Raw genomic sequence first — 17,631 nt, 5'->3', positions numbered from 1 at the left:
CCTGCTCCATCTGACATTAAACTTATTGTGACAACTTTGAGCTTTCCTTGACTTTTAGCTCAAATGCACTAGTGTTGCCACTAATCCAAGGGCAGCTCTCAACTTCAATGATAATAGTTGCCAACATGTAGTGGTTTAGAGTGTATAAAGATCTGAATCTTTTTTTTTTTTTAAGTTTTTTGTTTGTTTTTGTTATAGAGCACATACGCTTGTCAGCGAGAGAAAAAAGAGAAATCCCCCCACCTGGGTAGCCGTGCTGCAATCTCTCCTCTGATCTCTTGGGATTCTGGACACACATGTACACATGCCTGGCATGATTTTCAAGCTGGCCATATGGGATCCAGCTACTTTATCTCCACACCACCTGCTGGCCCGACACTGCATTTCTAATCTTCACTGAAATTCTGCCTAAGAAACAAGACATATTGTCTCCATTTTATACTTGAGGAAAAACTGATACTAAGAATTTAGATGACTTATGTCAGGCCACGGAGGATAGTCACCTACCCAGAATTCCACGTAAGTGTTTAGTCCCAGGTGTGGTAGGCCCTTGCCCATCTTAGCCTCCAGTTAGGATATCTCCATTGCCCAGTAAGCCAGGAACTCACTAGAGAGTCTGCTTCTGGGTAGAGAGAGCTGGCACACCTATCCAGGTAGTTGGTCAATTTTGACTCAACTTGGGACCAGCAGTTAGCATAATGGCTATGTCGCTGGACTCCTATGTAGTTGACCACGGTTCAAGTCCCGGACCCGGCAGCTTAAACTCACGCCAGGTGCATGTGCATGCGTGCCCAAGATCCCAAGAGGAAAATGGAGGAGAGGGGATTGCGGCGTGGCCATCCCTGCCAAGGGTGATTTCTAGCTTTCTGTCTCTCTGCCTCTCTCTGGCAAGTGCATGCGCCCTTATAGCAAAAACCTCTCCAAAAAAAAAAAGAAAAAAAATTTAGACTCAACTTCAAATCAACTCCCTTGGGGCTTTTAGAATAATAATAATAACTAGTGTATATCAGATGTTTACTGTGTGCCAGGCCACTGTGTTAAGTGTTTTTATGTATCATCCTGTGACAAAACTATGAATGAAATTCTATAGCACGATTGCCCCCCATTTTGCAAGTGAAAACTGATGCTTAAAGTAACTCATTCAATATTGTAAGGCTGTTAAGTGGTAGAACTAGGATTGGAACCCCAGGCTTCTGACACTACCCAGTCATAGATGATCTTGGCCATTTCTTCTTGGCAAGGTTTAAGAAACCTGTCATTACAGCATCAGCTGTTGAGACTGCAACTGCCTGTTTGGAAGGGTGTCACAAATACCAATAGCAGCTGTCTCTGCCAGGTCTCATACACATACTCCCTTGATGGGTCTGCCCAGCAGAGATTGTTCATTACCTACCTGTGCTCCCCACTCTCACTAAGCTCCAGCCATAATGGCCTTTGTAATCCTTAAGTTCACCAAACTCAGTCCTTTGGCAATTTCAGTCCTTTCCTCCTGAGGCACTCTTCCCAGGTCTTAAGGGGGCTAGCTCCTGGATACTCCATGTCACCCTCACAGAGTAACCATCTGTGCCTGCTTTAAGTGGGCGCTCTTACTGTCACTCTCACATCTGTCTCTTTTACTTTAACGTGGCACTAATCACTTATCTTCATTTGTTTATCTATTACCTCTATTCACCCTTAGAAGAATGTATCTAGCTCCCTGGCGGCACAGAGCTTGCTTGCTATTATTTTCCTTTCTTTTCTTTCTTTCTTTTTTTTTTTCCGTAGGATGCATGTGCTTGCCAGAGGAAGGTGAGAAAGCCCCCTAGTGGGGATGGCCATGCCACAGTCTCTTCCCCTATGTTCTTGTGTTGGGATTTTGGACATACATGTATATAGGCCTGGAGTGTTTTTCAGGTCTGGGACTTGATCTGCACAATTGGCCATATCGCATTCATCCACTTTAACCACCATGTCACAGGCTGGTCCAAGCTTGCTCTTCTTAATCATAACTAGATCTGTAGCATCTAGTACTATATTTGGCACATAGTAGGTATATAATAAATATTCAGAAGCATTCTCGTTTTTCAGATTAAGGAAATACATTTCAGAGAAGTTAGATGACTTGAGTGATGCCACATAGCTAGGAAATAACAGAAGAGCAATGCAACCAACGGTCTATATGGTTAGTCATCACTTTGAACTGGAGCACAGGCAAGAACTTTTTCTTCCCCTCAGCTCAGACAGATCCTGTAGCAGATTCCTGCCCTGAATTCCTTATGGTCTTGTTCCTTATATCTGGTTTCTGTTTACAGATTATGGTGACAAGCTGAACATGGAGCTGGGTCTTGGGACCAGCAGTTAGCATAATGGCTATGTCGCTGGACTCCTATGTAGTTGACCACGGTTCAAGTCCCGGACCCGGCAGCTTAAACTCACGCCAGGTGCATGTGCATGCGTGCCCAAGATCCCAAGAGGAAAATGGAGGAGAGGGGATTGCGGCGTGGCCATCCCTGCCAAGGGTGATTTCTAGCTTTCTGTCTCTCTGCCTCTCTCTGGCAAGTGCATGCGCCCTTATAGCAAAAACCTCTCCAAAAAAAAAAGAAAAAAAATTTAGACTCAACTTCAAATCAACTCCCTTGGGGCTTTTAGAATAATAATAATAACTAGTGTATATCAGATGTTTACTGTGTGCCAGGCCACTGTGTTAAGTGTTTTTATGTATCATCCTGTGACAAAACTATGAATGAAATTCTATAGCACGATTGCCCCCCATTTTGCAAGTGAAAACTGATGCTTAAAGTAACTCATTCAATATTGTAAGGCTGTTAAGTGGTAGAACTAGGATTGGAACCCCAGGCTTCTGACACTACCCAGTCATAGATGATCTTGGCCATTTCTTCTTGGCAAGGTTTAAGAAACCTGTCATTACAGCATCAGCTGTTGAGACTGCAACTGCCTGTTTGGAAGGGTGTCACAAATACCAATAGCAGCTGTCTCTGCCAGGTCTCATACACATACTCCCTTGATGGGTCTGCCCAGCAGAGATTGTTCATTACCTACCTGTGCTCCCCACTCTCACTAAGCTCCAGCCATAATGGCCTTTGTAATCCTTAAGTTCACCAAACTCAGTCCTTTGGCAATTTCAGTCCTTTCCTCCTGAGGCACTCTTCCCAGGTCTTAAGGGGGCTAGCTCCTGGATACTCCATGTCACCCTCACAGAGTAACCATCTGTGCCTGCTTTAAGTGGGCGCTCTTACTGTCACTCTCACATCTGTCTCTTTTACTTTAACGTGGCACTAATCACTTATCTTCATTTGTTTATCTATTACCTCTATTCACCCTTAGAAGAATGTATCTAGCTCCCTGGCGGCACAGAGCTTGCTTGCTATTATTTTCCTTTCTTTTCTTTCTTTCTTTTTTTTTTTCCGTAGGATGCATGTGCTTGCCAGAGGAAGGTGAGAAAGCCCCCTAGTGGGGATGGCCATGCCACAGTCTCTTCCCCTATGTTCTTGTGTTGGGATTTTGGACATACATGTATATAGGCCTGGAGTGTTTTTCAGGTCTGGGACTTGATCTGCACAATTGGCCATATCGCATTCATCCACTTTAACCACCATGTCACAGGCTGGTCCAAGCTTGCTCTTCTTAATCATAACTAGATCTGTAGCATCTAGTACTATATTTGGCACATAGTAGGTATATAATAAATATTCAGAAGCATTCTCGTTTTTCAGATTAAGGAAATACATTTCAGAGAAGTTAGATGACTTGAGTGATGCCACATAGCTAGGAAATAACAGAAGAGCAATGCAACCAACGGTCTATATGGTTAGTCATCACTTTGAACTGGAACACAGGCAAGAACTTTTTCTTCCCCTCAGCTCAGACAGATCCTGTAGCAGATTCCTGCCCTGAATTCCTTATGGTCTTGTTCCTTATATCTGGTTTCTGTTTACAGATTATGGTGACAAGCTGAACATGGAGCTGGGTGAAAAATACAAGCTGGACAAAGAAAACTACCCAGTCTTCTACCTCTTCCGTGATGGAGACTTTGAGAACCCAGTCCCATATAGTGGGGTGGTTAAGGTTGGAGCGATCCAGCGCTGGCTAAAGGGGCAAGGGGTCTACCTAGGTATGCCTGGTTGCCTACCTACATATGATGCCCTGGCAGGGGAGTTTATCAGGGCTTCTGATGTGCAGGCCCGCAAAGCCCTCTTGAAACAGGGGCAGGACAACCTCTCAGTTGTGAAGGAGACTGAGAAGAAGTGGGCTGAACAATACCTGAAGATCATGGGAAAGATCTTAGACCAAGGTGAGGACTTCCCAGCATCAGAGATGACCCGGATCACCAAACTAATTGAGAAGAACAAGATGAGTGACGGGAAGAAGGAGGAGCTCCAGAAGAGTTTAAACATCCTGACTGCCTTCCAAAAGAAGGGGTCCGAGAAGGAGGAGCTATAAAAAGGCTCTCCATTGTTTTTCAGGGTTTGCTGCGGGTGGGGAGGGGAAGAGTTACCTGCTGGCTGTGAGACTTATGGGAGATAATGTGGTGGTGGAAGATGATACTAAGCTAGAAATCTGAGCCTTGAGTGTGCCTGGATATTGATGCTGGTGTGACCATCCTTGAGACATCTCTGTAGCTAGTTGGGGTAGGTGGAGCACTCAGATGGTGATGCTGCCTCAGAAGGAACTGGTGCTATAAAGAGTGTACTGCCCAGGTCCTTGACTGGTGTGATTCTGATTCAATTAAAATGTCAGTGTTTTGGTTAAGTGAACCTGAAGCCATTTGGTTTATTTTCCGAATTACACTTTAGCCTATTACCTGCTTCCTTTCTGGAATTTATTTTTTAATCTAAGCTGGTCTGTACTCTAAACTAACCTGATAATACCACAGGAACTGGTCCCACTTCAAGGTACACCTTTGTTATTTTCCACTGATGTTCAGACACAACATGGATTAACTGCAGGTGGTAAAAGGTGTTGCCCATTTTCTGACTCTTACATCTCAGTAGCAATATTAATGAATCATGGTATAATTATTTCCATGTTCTGTGAGATAGAATAAATTATTAGTTTTATTCAAAAGTTTTTTAGTTGGATTTAGACAGCTAAGTAATATAATTCAGTTGAGTTTGAAAGTATAAAAGTTTTCCATCTAAGTCACTTTGTCACTATCAGTGACGAAGTTACTCATAAATACTAACCTTTTTTTGGGGGGGAGAGGTTTTTGCTCTAGAGTGCATGCACTCACCAGAAAGACAGAAAGACAGAAAGCAAGAAATCCCCTCCCAGGTGGGACGGCCATGCTGCAATCCCTTCTCCTCCATTCTCCTCTCTGGGTCTTGGGCACGCACGCACATGTACCGGGCGTGAGTTTAAGCCACCAGGTCCAGGACTCGAACTGTGGTCAACTACATTGGAGTCCAGTGACATAGCCATTACGCCAACTGCTGGTCCCCCAGCTTTTTTTTTTTAATGGTTTTTGCCATTGGACATATGTGCTGGCTGGAGACAGAGAGGGGAAAGTCAGAAATCACCCCCTGGGGGAGATGGCCACATGGCAATCCCTTCTCCATTCTCCTTTTGAGATTTTGGACACGAACGTGTGCACAGTGTGGTTTTTCAAGCCACCAGGGCCAGGACTTGAATCTCAGCCATGTGGGAGTCCCACACCTTAACCACTATACCACCTGCTGGCCCCAGTAAATACCAACCTTTTTTTTTTGAGAGAGAGAGGGAGTTTTGCTATAGGGCATGAGTGCTCGCCAGAGGGAGAGACAGAAAACGAGAAATCGCTCCCCAGTAGGATGGCTATGCCACAATCCCTTCTCCATTCTTCTCTTGGGATTTTGGGCACACATACACATATACCTGGTGTGAGTTTCAAGCTGTAGGGTCGGACTTCGACCAGTCAGCCACGTAGGAGTCTAGCGCCTTAACCATATACTACTTACTGGTCCTAATACCAACTTCCCTCATGGCCAACTGTCCGGTTTGAGTCTTGGACTCTGTGGCTTGAAAAACACACTAGGTGCATGTATGCCCAGGTCCTAAGGGGAGAATGAAGGAAGGAGAGGGGACTGTGGTGTGGCCATATCCCCTGAGGGCTGATTTCTCACTTCCCCTCTCTGTATGCCTCTCTGTGGGTGCACATACCCTGTACCAAACAAAGCAGAGTAGAGAGCATTATATCAGTGACTTTCACACCTTTTTTCAGGAGTGCTGCAGATGCTGCAGTTATCTACAAAGGTAAGCTGCTTGATAGCCCGTATTACATCTAACTATTTGAAAATGCAGTCAAACCAGTGATCCTGAGAAAAGTGTCTAACTGCACTCATGCAAAGAAATTTGAGGATTTAGATGGTAGTGTAGTGGTAAAATGTGACACTGCAAGCCTGACCCTCATGGGATGGTTCCAGGTTTACATCTGCAGGCTCCCTGAACATACCAGGCACGTGTATGCCCGTGATCTGGGGCTGGCTGAGTAGGGATAGATAGTGGTGTCAAGATTCTTTTGGGGGTACTATGTGTGTCTGTCTTGCTCATGGAAGAAATAAACAAAATTGAGGGTCCAGCAGGTAGTATGGTGGTTAAGGCACTGGACTCCCCCATGGCTGACCATGGTTCATTTTTATTTGTAATAAATAAATAAATAAAACTATAGAAAAAAATTAAGTCTAACAGAGCTGGCAATTAAAACTTTGAATTGTTTATTTTCCTCCATCTCTGTGAGATTGGTATTTACAGTCACAAAAAATCCACAAGAAAATGGAGAAAAACGTGTTGAAGTGAATGATACTAAATATGTGGTAGCTTAAGCAAACAACTCAAGCCAGTGAGGCAGACATTCCAACTTAAACTTGCCCATCGCCAGTGTATGTCCTTCATACATTATGCAAGGATGTCATATATATTTAGTCTAATGTCGTCGATGTTTCTCATTTCAGTAATGACTGAAACTTTCAGAAAATCTCTTTGGGTGCATTTTACTAAACTTGATTACATTCCAGATTTTTTTTCCCCTTAACAGTTTAAACAGGATTGCTTCCAAAGAACAGTATTTATTGTTTTATGGAAATTCTGGGTTATTGGAAAAGTCATGATGCATTTTTGCACAGAAAAACATGTCATGACTTTTCTGATGACCCAAAAAATATAAGATGACAAATGGCAGGGTAGGAAAAGGACTCTTAAAACTCAATGCATTTATAGTCCTTGAATCTAATTTTGATTCTGAGTTGTGAATAATGAAAAGGAAGGTGGCAATACATTCGTAGGAGATTAGACTGGGTATCATCTGTAACCCAAGTCTTGAGTTGAAGAAACATGAGCTGTCAGACCCAACTAAGTATCACTTACCAGAAGCCTTTAGTATTTTTCATAAAAAATGGGCCCACTGGGGCTGGCAGATGGCATGGTCATTAAGGGTGCTGGACTCCCATTATGGCTGGCCATGGTTTGAGTCCCAGACCTGCTGACTTGTTTTCTCACTTTCCCCCCTCACTCTGTCCCTTTCTGACCGACTTAAAACAAAGTTAAGGGACCAGCAGTTGCCATAATGGCTGTGACTCTCAAGTAGTCGACTGGACTCCCAAGTAGTCTACTGCAGTTCGAGTCTTGGACCTGGTGGCTTAAACTCAGGCTGGGCGTGTGTGCATGCATGCCCAAGATCCTGAGAGGAGAGTGAAGAAGGAATTGTCGCATGGCCATCCCCCATGGGGGTGTGTGATTTCTCTCTCACTCTTTCTGGCAAACACATGCACCCTATAGGAAAAAACCTCTCCAAAATTTTTTTTTAAATAATTCTTTTAAAAAAAAAGGGGGGGGGCCCACTACTCCACCTCTGGTGCAGTCAGTAGTGTACTGGAGTACAGAGCTGGAAGCTACATGCCAACTTCAGTTTGAATCCCTGGTCCTGTTTCCCAAAAACTAGTCTGGCCTAGAATCCTAGAGAGCTGGAGGATGAGAATTGTGGCATTACAGAAACTTGAGAAGGGTCCTTTCTCATGTGTGCCCTACTGTGAATTTTAAAAATGGATAAAAAGATGGACTCTCTTGGGCCCAGCCTAGCAGTATACTTAGTAGTGGTAAACTGAACTGCAGTGTGGAAGCCACCTGGCTGATGGTGTGTTTGGATCCCCCGGAAACATGCTGGGTGTATGCGTGCAGGTCTATAATCCTGACATGAAGGTAAGAGGATTGGGGAGTGGCAATACCCTATTAGAGGTGAACCTGTCTGTGTGCACACATGTACCATCATGAAGGTATTTTTTTTTTTTTTAAGGTTTTGCCATGGGGTATATGAGCTCACCTTAGAGAGACAGAAGGAAAGTGAGAAAACACCCTTGGGATTTGGGGCATGTGCACACACATGCCTGTTGTGATTTTTACGCTGCTGGGTCCAGGGCTTGAACTGTGGTTGGCCATGTGGGAGCCTAGCACCTTAACTACCACACCACCTGCTGTCTCACTAAAATATTTTTTAAAGAGGGGGGCCCTCTTTCTAGTTTAATGTCTGAAATTATTTGTATGTCACAGAAATTGGGTTTTCCCTGACACTTAAGTCACGTGGATTTCTTTTCTCTACTTCTTAGCATCTAATAATATCGTGGTTCAAGTCCTGTTATTCAGACTCTATTTATATGGACTGGCTTCCTGGGATCATACAAGTATCTAAATTCTAAGACAATTTCCTCATAATGTGAAGCAAAGCAGATACTGAATCTAACATGAATTTTCTTCTAAAAAACTTAGTTCTCTCAATGTCAAAAGTAGTTTACACTTGGTAATGGCTGCCACAAAATAATATTTGGAGTTAGGATACATCACAAGATAATCTTCATATACAACTGAAAATATGGGAGCTTGAACATGGTCATCAAGACTTAAGACTGGGGGGTGGCAGGAGGCATGGTGGTTAAGGTGCAGGACTCCCACATGACCAACCATGGTTCAAGTCCCAGACCTGGCAGCTTGCTTTCTCTCATTGTTGCTCTCTTCAAACTGAAGAAAACTAATGAATAAAATAAATTCTTTTAAAAAAAAAAAAAGACTGTGATAGGTCCAACGGGTGGTATGGTGTTTAAGGTGCTGGATTCTCATATAACTGACTGTGGTTTGAGTCCTTGATGGTTTACTCTCTCTCTTTAAAAAAAAAAAAAAGTTGGGGCCAGCAGGTGGCGTGGTGGTTAAGGGTGCTAGGCTCCCACATGGCCCACCACGGTTGGAGTCCCGGACCTGATGGCTTGCTTGCTTTCTCTCTCTCTCTCTCTCTCTCTCTCTCTGGTCAAACTAAAAAAATAAGTAAATAAATCATTCTTAAGAAAAAAAAAAAAAAAACAATGGCGTGGGGAGATCTGGATTTTAACATGTTTGCATTCAGGCACTGACAGCACATAAAAAATGGGAACACAGTGGGACCAGCAGGTAGTGTAGTGGTTAAGGCACTGGACTCCCATGTGGTCAACTGCAGTTCAAGTCATGAACTTGAAACATGCTGGGCACATGTGCCCAAAATCCTAAGAGAAGACTAGAAAAGAAGGGATTGTGGTGTGGCCATCTCACCCAGGGAGGAGGGGATTATTTCTCGTTTTCTGTCTCTCTGGCAACTGCCTATAGCAAATATCTCCCCCTACCCCCCCACCAAAAAAAAAAAAAACAAAAACAGAAAAGCATAAGCCTGATCCCAACTTTTAGGGGAAGAGTAATGGTAGTTTAGTGTAACCAAAGCCCTTGTGTTAAAGGATGGAGATGTTTCATAACTAAAACAGCAGGAAAAATCTGAATCTTCAGGACTTGAATATAGGTGTCATAGGACAGCAGAAAAGAAAGTAGGGGAGGAAAACAGCTCCTGTTTCCTCTTTGTTGTGAAGGTGCCTAAACAATTTTTGAATCTCAGTTTGTGGGTTTGAGTACCCTTGGGTAAATCATGTCACTAGCTTGAGATCATTAACTTCCCACTAAATTTGGAATGAACTCGTTCCTTTCCCTGGTTACAAAGTCTTGACTGACCTGATCCCTACTCCTGTTAAGTCCTGACCAGTTCAGCCCTTTTGCAGTTAACTGGAGCATGCCCAGCAGTTTCTTACCTTGAGGCTTCGCACTTGTGATCTTTTTTTCTGTGAAGGATTCTTTATCAGTCAGATGTCAAAAAGTCCTCTCATGACCAAGTCTGAAGTGACCCTGCTGACACTATCATACATCCTGATTTATTTTAATAAACAGGTCTTAATTACAAACTAATAATTACTTTTTATTGCCACTTCCTTACCACATACCCACTAACCAAGTCATTTACCATTACATCAGCAGAGCTTAAACTGGAAATTGGGCAGATGGTAGATAAGTGCTCAGTACATATATATGAAGTTAATAAATGGAAGTACAGAAGGTACTCTCAAACCGAAAAGATTGGTGGTCATAAAATTTAAATTTTAAATTATGAAATACCAAATTTTTGGTAGGGATATAGCACTTGATACAAAATTGAGATGAATTACACTATAAGGTGGTGGCTTCTAAGAATCTGAACAAAAATAAACTTGGCAGAAATGCCAGATGAAAATGAAAATTTATATAAATTAACCCATCTAGTTTAAGGTATATTTGCTATGCTTCACTTAATTCTGAAGAAGGAAGACTATATACTTCCCATATTAATAAGTCACACCAAATAAGTAGGAAGAGTTTCAATAACAAGCCTGTAGATATATTGAAACCCCCTTTTTATATTAAAAGTTAAAATGAAAGACAAATCCAGACTGAACATAGTGACTGCAAAATATAATGCAATTTGAACACTTAAAATTATGAAAATATACAAAATCGATGGGCAACACAGCTAGGCGTTTTTACATTTTTTCATTATGAGGAGAACACTGAAAATTTCTCTACCTTTTATTCATCAGATAAATGATTTAAACCAAGTGTTTACTTTGGAGAGTCTTAAATTAGGACCTCAGTAGTATAAAAAGCAATAATTTCTCAGTCTGTAAACAGTAGTCTTGTTTTTCCTCCTTTCCTTATTTTTTAAATATCAATTTACCACACAGAAACAAAACAAAAAAACAACCATAAAAACCAAAAACAGCAGCAGCAGCAGCAATGGGTTATTTGGGAATTCTCTTCAAATACCAATGACATACAATTGCTGGGAGAGAGAGGGTGCTTTTTTACTCATGTAAGAATATATATATATATATATTTTTTTTTTCTTTTAACTGTACACAATTTATAGTTAATGACAGTTTCCAAAAGAACAGGTCGATAAAAGATAATTAGCCATTTCTGCATAATTTCATTCTTTTTACAATTATGTCAAAATATGAGAATTGGATCTAATGAAAATGCTACATTTAGTAGGAAAATCAGCAAACAAAAGAAGCATAAACTTCCATGTAACATTATTTGTCATTAAAACTAATAGAGGTGCCAGGTACTCCCAGGCAGGAGGCTGGTTAGGTAGACCACTAGAGTCACACACTGTCCCTGAGGACCAAAGCCAGCCCACTGAGTGTACATAAACTAGATTGAGCATGGTCAATTGACAGGCTTGTTTTAAAGAACATGTCTATTTCTATGTACAGTACTTTTTTTGGATTTTCAAAGTACCCCAACCCTCTACATGCATACACACAATCTTTCATCTCAATGAAATAGGCCATAGTTTTATGAAAAAAATGATGTATCACTAAATGAGATTCAGAATCAGAATTTTCAATTCATCTTGTTCAGGAGAGTTCTTCCTTTTAGGATGGGGTATCTGACAGCTGTAGCTACCAATTTATGTATTAAATAGTAAAATAGTTTTTTTTTTTTTTTAATTTAAAGAATTATTTAACTTTATTTATTATTATTTAATTTGTTATAGGGCATGTGTGCTCACCAGAGAGAGAGAGAGACAGAGAGAGAGAGTGAGAAGGCAAACTGCCAGGTCTGAGACTCGAACTACAGTTGGCCCTTTGGGAGTTCATTCAACACATTAACCACCATGCTACCTGATGGCCCTTCAAAATAGCCTTTGAGATTATTTTTGAGATTATTCATAGACTAGGATTTCCAACAAGTCTTATTTTGAACTGATAATATATAGTAATTTTTAAAAATTTTCTTGGATGTTGAAAGTTACTAATCCCTGGATCAAACTGAATTTATGAAGTCAAGATGAGGGGACAATGCAATTGCTTTGCATACAGAGATTTTTCCAGCTTTTTCCCAGTTACTCTTTAAAAAAATATTTATTATTACTTTTAAAATATGGTCAGAAAAAAAGAGAAAGTAAGCTGCCAGATTCGGGACTCGAACATGTAGGAATCCAGCGCCCTAACCACCACCCCATGTGCCGGTCCCTCTTTTGATTACTTTGAAATGAAAAGAATATCACATTTCTCTGGAGCAGTGTGTCTGAAAGAATCTTTGTAAAGTCTTTAAGACCAGGGGCTAAGTAGGTGGTGTAGTGATTAAGGTGCTGGTTTGCCACATGGCCAACCACAGCGTGAGTCCCAGATCAGTGGCTCAAAACTCAGATAAGGAGGCAAGGTGTGTGTGTATGCGTGCCCAAAATCCCAAGAAGAGAAGGGATTGTGGCATGGCTATCCCTGGGGAGAGGGGTGGGTGGGTGATTTCTTGCTGTCTGCATTCCAGCAAGCACACGTGCCCTATAGCAAAACATCTCTCAAAAAAAAGTCTTTAAGACCAATCCTCAATCACATGTGCTTGAAATTTCTAATCAAATTCATTCTTTTCTCTTACAGAATTACTAACTTTAACTGTAATTAGGTTACAAAGACTAAAAACAAGCAGGGATTCAAACACAAAAAAGTTATCAAAGCAATTGTATAAATGGTATCACATTTTCAAGAGCAATTTTTCTCTTCTATCAAATTAACCTCTGAAACTGTGGTCTTGGGGACCTCCCTCCAGGTGAACAAAGTAAACACCATCCTGGTATAATCCTCAAGTTTGAAGAAAATAGACTGAACATCAAACCCATTGGGTAATATTTCTTTTACCATCCTAAAACTTAAAAAAAAACCTAGGTTAAATCCATATATACATTTTTTCCTTCCCAATCCCCCACTTAAAAATACTAAAATATTAACTCTTAATTTTCAAGCATATATACGTGTGTATCTCACAAATCAATTGCAGTATGACTCAAAATCAATGGAGTAAGTATCAGACTTGCCTGCATAAATTATGTACACCTCTCTTCTTTAAAACAGTGATTCCCATCTTTCCCAAATAGATGAAAGACTGTGAACTAGTCCTGCAGGCTTACTAAGTGGTCTGCACTGCTTTCCCCTCTTAACAGCTGTAAATTAAAAGCTGCCCTTCCCTCCCTATCTGAGATCTAACTTACAGGAGCTAGTCTGGGGGATGTCTTGGCTATCCTTGTCTTAAACCAAAAAATGAGCACCTGTGGTCATGAGTGGTGCCCTTCTGTGGCAGGTGCTTTTATGTCAAGCCTCACCTGAAGCCCTTTGTGTACCTGCCTTGGGTACTGAGAGAGCCAAGCAGCTGAGGAAGCCTCAAAATGAACCTAACTACTGAGGAAAGAGGGCCTGCTCCAGAAAACCTGCTTTTTTCTGCTAAGGCTCAAGGATCAGACCCACTGCTACAGTGGGAGGGTCATTCAGCTGCTCTGAGGTCCATGCCTTATGTGTAGTTTCTATTGCTGCTTGGAAAATACCCATCCCTTCCCCCAGGATGTTTCCGATGATAAGAGGGAAAAGAAGGGGGGTTCTCTTGTTGCTGCCATATGCATATGAACATATATATAAAAAGTGGTCAAACCCAGATGAGGGTCCTGCTTCTGGTTTATATACAATAATTTAATCAGTTGTATATATTTAATACCTAAAAAAATTAATTCACAATCAAAGTCCTTCATGCATTTTTATGAGGAAGTTCTGGATTAAAATGATGGTAAACCAGATTTGCTTTTGCCTGGGAAAATGGTGTCCTTTTCTGCTGTACAGTCATCAGTGCCTGTGGTTCATACTCTTAAATTTTTAGTTTCTTTGTGGTCTCAAGTCTTTTTTTCAGCAGATCTCCCATTTCCAGAAGTGAGTGCAGATAACTGCTCTGCACTTTCCCTTGCACAGTCTTTGAAAATTTTTTCTCTTCCTACAAAGACGGAAACAAGAATAAGTGGACTTGTTCAAAAGTCATTCCTTCAGATAAATCAAAACTACCATTACCTTTGATCTCACTGCAAGCTACAATAGGACATAGTTATTTTCAAAAATGCAGATTTGTTTCTCTCTGTTTTTCACTGAGTCCCTGTTGCTTTAGCACTGTTATTCTTTCAAGTAAGGCAGAAGACCTGAATTTCTGATAATTAGTTTATAACTGAGAAAAAGTACAAATTTATTAATAGCAGTTTGGATGTAGAATTACTATTTTGAAATAAGATGTACTAAATTTGATATTGTGACTTGCTCAGTTACGTGAACACATCTGCTTTCTTTAGTCTTTGGTAATGTTAAATGCTCTGAGTCCCTTCTCAAAATAAGCACTTTGTTCAAAGATATAACATACTAAGCTTTACAGAAGAGGGGCTTACAATGTTTTAAGGCTGGGGTGCCAAGAAAGATTACATTCATTCCCTTCCCCAGAAAAATGTGGGTGGAGTTCTCAGGCTTGGGTAACCACTGCCCTGCCCTCAGACTGCTGGATGTGTTTCCTCTTCAGCAGAGGTGTAGGTCAGACAAACTGCTGGAAGGAAGCATTTTCCTGAGTTTCATCACAAGAGGAAATGGCTGGAAACAGATGGCTCCACCATTGCTCTCCAAAATTCTAAACCTACTCCAAGCCAGCAAATTGACAGTCACCAAAGAATCTATATTGTAAAGGCAAAGACTTTATAGGGAATTTGCCAGCAACTACCAAATTTTTAAGAAAGGAGCCTATCTCTGATGATTAGTACCATTCATTGCATACTTGCTCCATTCCCTTCCTTTGGCTTGACATAACTGTTACTGATGTAATTATTTCTTTTTCTTTCTTTCTTTCTTTTTTTTGGGGGGAGAGGTTTTTGCTATAGGGCATGTGCCTTTGCCAGAAAGATAGAAATACAGAGAGCGACAGAAAGTGAGAAATCAACCCCCAGGGAGGATGGCCACACCACAATCCCTTCTTTTCCGTTCTCCTCTCGGGACCTTGGGCATGCGTGCACATGTGCCCGGCATGAGTTTAAGTCACTGGGTCCGGGATTCAAACCACAGTCGACTACATGGGAGTCCAGTGACATAGCCATTATGCCAACTGCTGGTACCTGACGTAATTATTTCTGATACCTAGCATTCTCTCCTTTTTCGGGATACCTGTTTGGGGTACAACAGATAAATTTTACATCAAGGAGACTGTCCCTGAATCTCAAAAGTATGGCTGACTCCTAGTGCTAAAGTAGGGACCAATTCATCATGCTGGCATTAGTTTTTAATAGTAAAAAAAACCCAACAACCCCATAAGGTTATAGGGAGGAGGCAGGGAACGTTTTTGAAAGAGGAAATGAAGATAGGAAAAAGCTACCACCACTCAGCAATACAGCAAAAAACTACTACCAGATACCTTTTAATCACAAGTTTTATAAGGAAAAAATGATGAATTGAAAATTAACTTGTCTGGGGACCAGCAGATAGCAAAGTACTAGACTCCCACATGGCCAAATGCAGGTGAAGTCCAAACCCAGTGGCTTTAAAATCATGCTGGGCGCATGTGCGTGCATGCCCAAAACCCTGAGAGGAGAATGGAGAGAAAGGGATTGCTGCATAACCAACCTCCAACATGGGTGATTTTTCATTTTCCCTCTCTGTCTCTCTCTGGGAAGCACACATGCCCTATGGTAAAAACCTATAAAAAAAAAGGAAGAAAGAAAATTAACTTGTCCTGGTGGTAAAGACAATTTGAGTACATATATGTATATATAAACACTATTGATCACCTAGAATCTCTTACCTGTGAAAGAGAAGTATCTTCTAAAATAAGTTCTTCAAGTTTAAGTGCAATTAGATGTGTTTCAAGCCCTTTAATATGATCCACGACATTGGAAATTAAAGTCTGAAGCCCAGTAACATAGTCTTGGAAAGTGGTAAAGACAGGTGGCTGGGGAAAAAAGATAAAAAAAAAAAAGAGTTGAAATAGTATCAAGCATATATCCCATGTTTATAAGATGTCATGCTATAGAATTACTTAATCCTCTTGACAGGGATGGAGTCGGTTTTAGATACTAAGATACTCTCAAACCAAGTTAAATTTAATGGCCACCAAATAACTACTCACTCAACAATGATGGTTTAAGCTTTTTTTTTTTTTAAATGAGGCTTTATTTCACTCTGGGTAACTAGGGATAAGAAACCAATAGCAAATATCTTAGTTGATCATTATTCAAGTTTGGGCTGAGAGGCTCAGACACAGCAACTCATTCTCTAAGATGCTGTTGCTTAGGGGCTGATGCCACACAGGGGACTTGAGCTTAATGACAGCTCAACCTTAACAAGCCAAGAGGGCTTGGGTGCACTAGCAGTCCTAACTGGCAGTTCCTGATGTGGCCAGACTTTGTTTTCAACATGGGGTTAGCCAGTGGCAAGGTAGTTAAGGCAGCTGGATCTCGCATGGCCAACTATACAATTTTGGTCCCAGACTCTGGGGCTTGAAAAATATGCCACGCAAGTGTGCATGTGTGCCCAAAAATCCTCAAAGGAGGGAAGAGACAGAGAAGAGATTGCAGTGTGACCATCCCCCATGGAGGGGATGCTTTCTCTTTCTCGTCCTGTCACTATCTCTATCCACCAAGTACAAGTGCCCTCTAGCAAATTAAAAAAGAAAATAATAATCTCTTGACCTAAGCTCTATGACACAGTCAGATGCCTACCAGACTAGACTGTGGAGCTGGAAGCCACATGCTGATCCCAGTTTGAGTCCCCAGCCTTGTGGGTCTGAAAACATGTCAAACACTACCCAGGACCCTAGCTGGCTAGAAGACCAGAGGAAGGGTATCACAACGTTCTCTCTCCTCTTTCTCTCATGCGTGCACACACTCCCTCATGAGGAAACACACACACACACATACACACACACCAAAAATCTCCCAGCCCAGCTGCAGTGGTACTGTCAGAACTAATGTTGGAAGTCATGTAGAAGACTAGAGGTGAGATCCCAGGTGGACTTGAGCATGTTGGATGCATGTAGTGTCCCCGTGATCCTGGCTTCCTGAAGGCTTTGGCAGGGTAAGGTATTGAAGCATGTTGGAACCCTGTCAAGGTGCTTGTTTCTCTTTCATGAAAGAAATGAAATAAATAGGGACCAACAGTTAGCGTTAATGGCTATGTCGCTGAACTCCCATGTAGCCGACCACAGTTCGAGTCCTGGATCTGGTGGCTTAAACTCACGCTGGGTGCATGTGTACCCAAGATCCCAAGAGGAGAATGGGGAAGAGAAGGGGTGATTTCTCACCTCTATCTCTCTGTCTTTCTCTCTTTCTGGCAAGCGCATGTACCCTATAGCAAAAACCTCTCAACAACAACAACAACAACAACAACAACAAAAAGAAAGAAAGAAAGAAAGAAAAGAAATTAAAGAAATAAACTTTAAAAACATAATCTCTGAGCCAGCCCTACAGTTTAGTGGTAAAGGGAGCAAGATTCCACA

General features: G+C 41.5%; 2 protein-coding genes across 2 annotated transcripts in view; one reads left to right on the top strand and one right to left on the bottom strand.

Annotated features, from left to right (window-relative positions):
- ERP29 (endoplasmic reticulum protein 29) overlaps positions 1-4,754 on the top strand; it is an 11,176-nt gene extending 6,422 nt beyond the window's left edge. The window contains exon 3 of the mRNA XM_006147976.3: positions 3,938-4,754. Coding sequence (XP_006148038.1) covers positions 3,938-4,440 — 503 coding nt within the window. The 3' untranslated portion in view covers positions 4,441-4,754. The remainder of the gene's footprint in view (positions 1-3,937) is intronic.
- A 7,833-nt stretch (positions 4,755-12,587) lies between these two features.
- Positions 12,588-17,631, bottom strand: part of NAA25 (N-alpha-acetyltransferase 25, NatB auxiliary subunit) — a gene marked incomplete in the record, with an annotated part of 80,918 nt that continues 75,874 nt past the window's right edge. The window contains 1 exon segment of the mRNA XM_014587645.2: positions 12,588-14,106. Within this exon segment, the coding sequence (XP_014443131.1) occupies positions 13,984-14,106 (123 nt within the window).

Source organism: Tupaia chinensis, unplaced genomic scaffold (assembly GCF_000334495.1).
Source record: "Tupaia chinensis unplaced genomic scaffold, TupChi_1.0 Scaffold000226_1, whole genome shotgun sequence".
Lineage (NCBI taxonomy): Eukaryota > Metazoa > Chordata > Mammalia > Scandentia > Tupaiidae > Tupaia > Tupaia belangeri.
The sequence above is the reverse complement of the archived record's forward strand: the minus strand, read 5'-3'. Positions and strand labels throughout refer to the sequence as shown.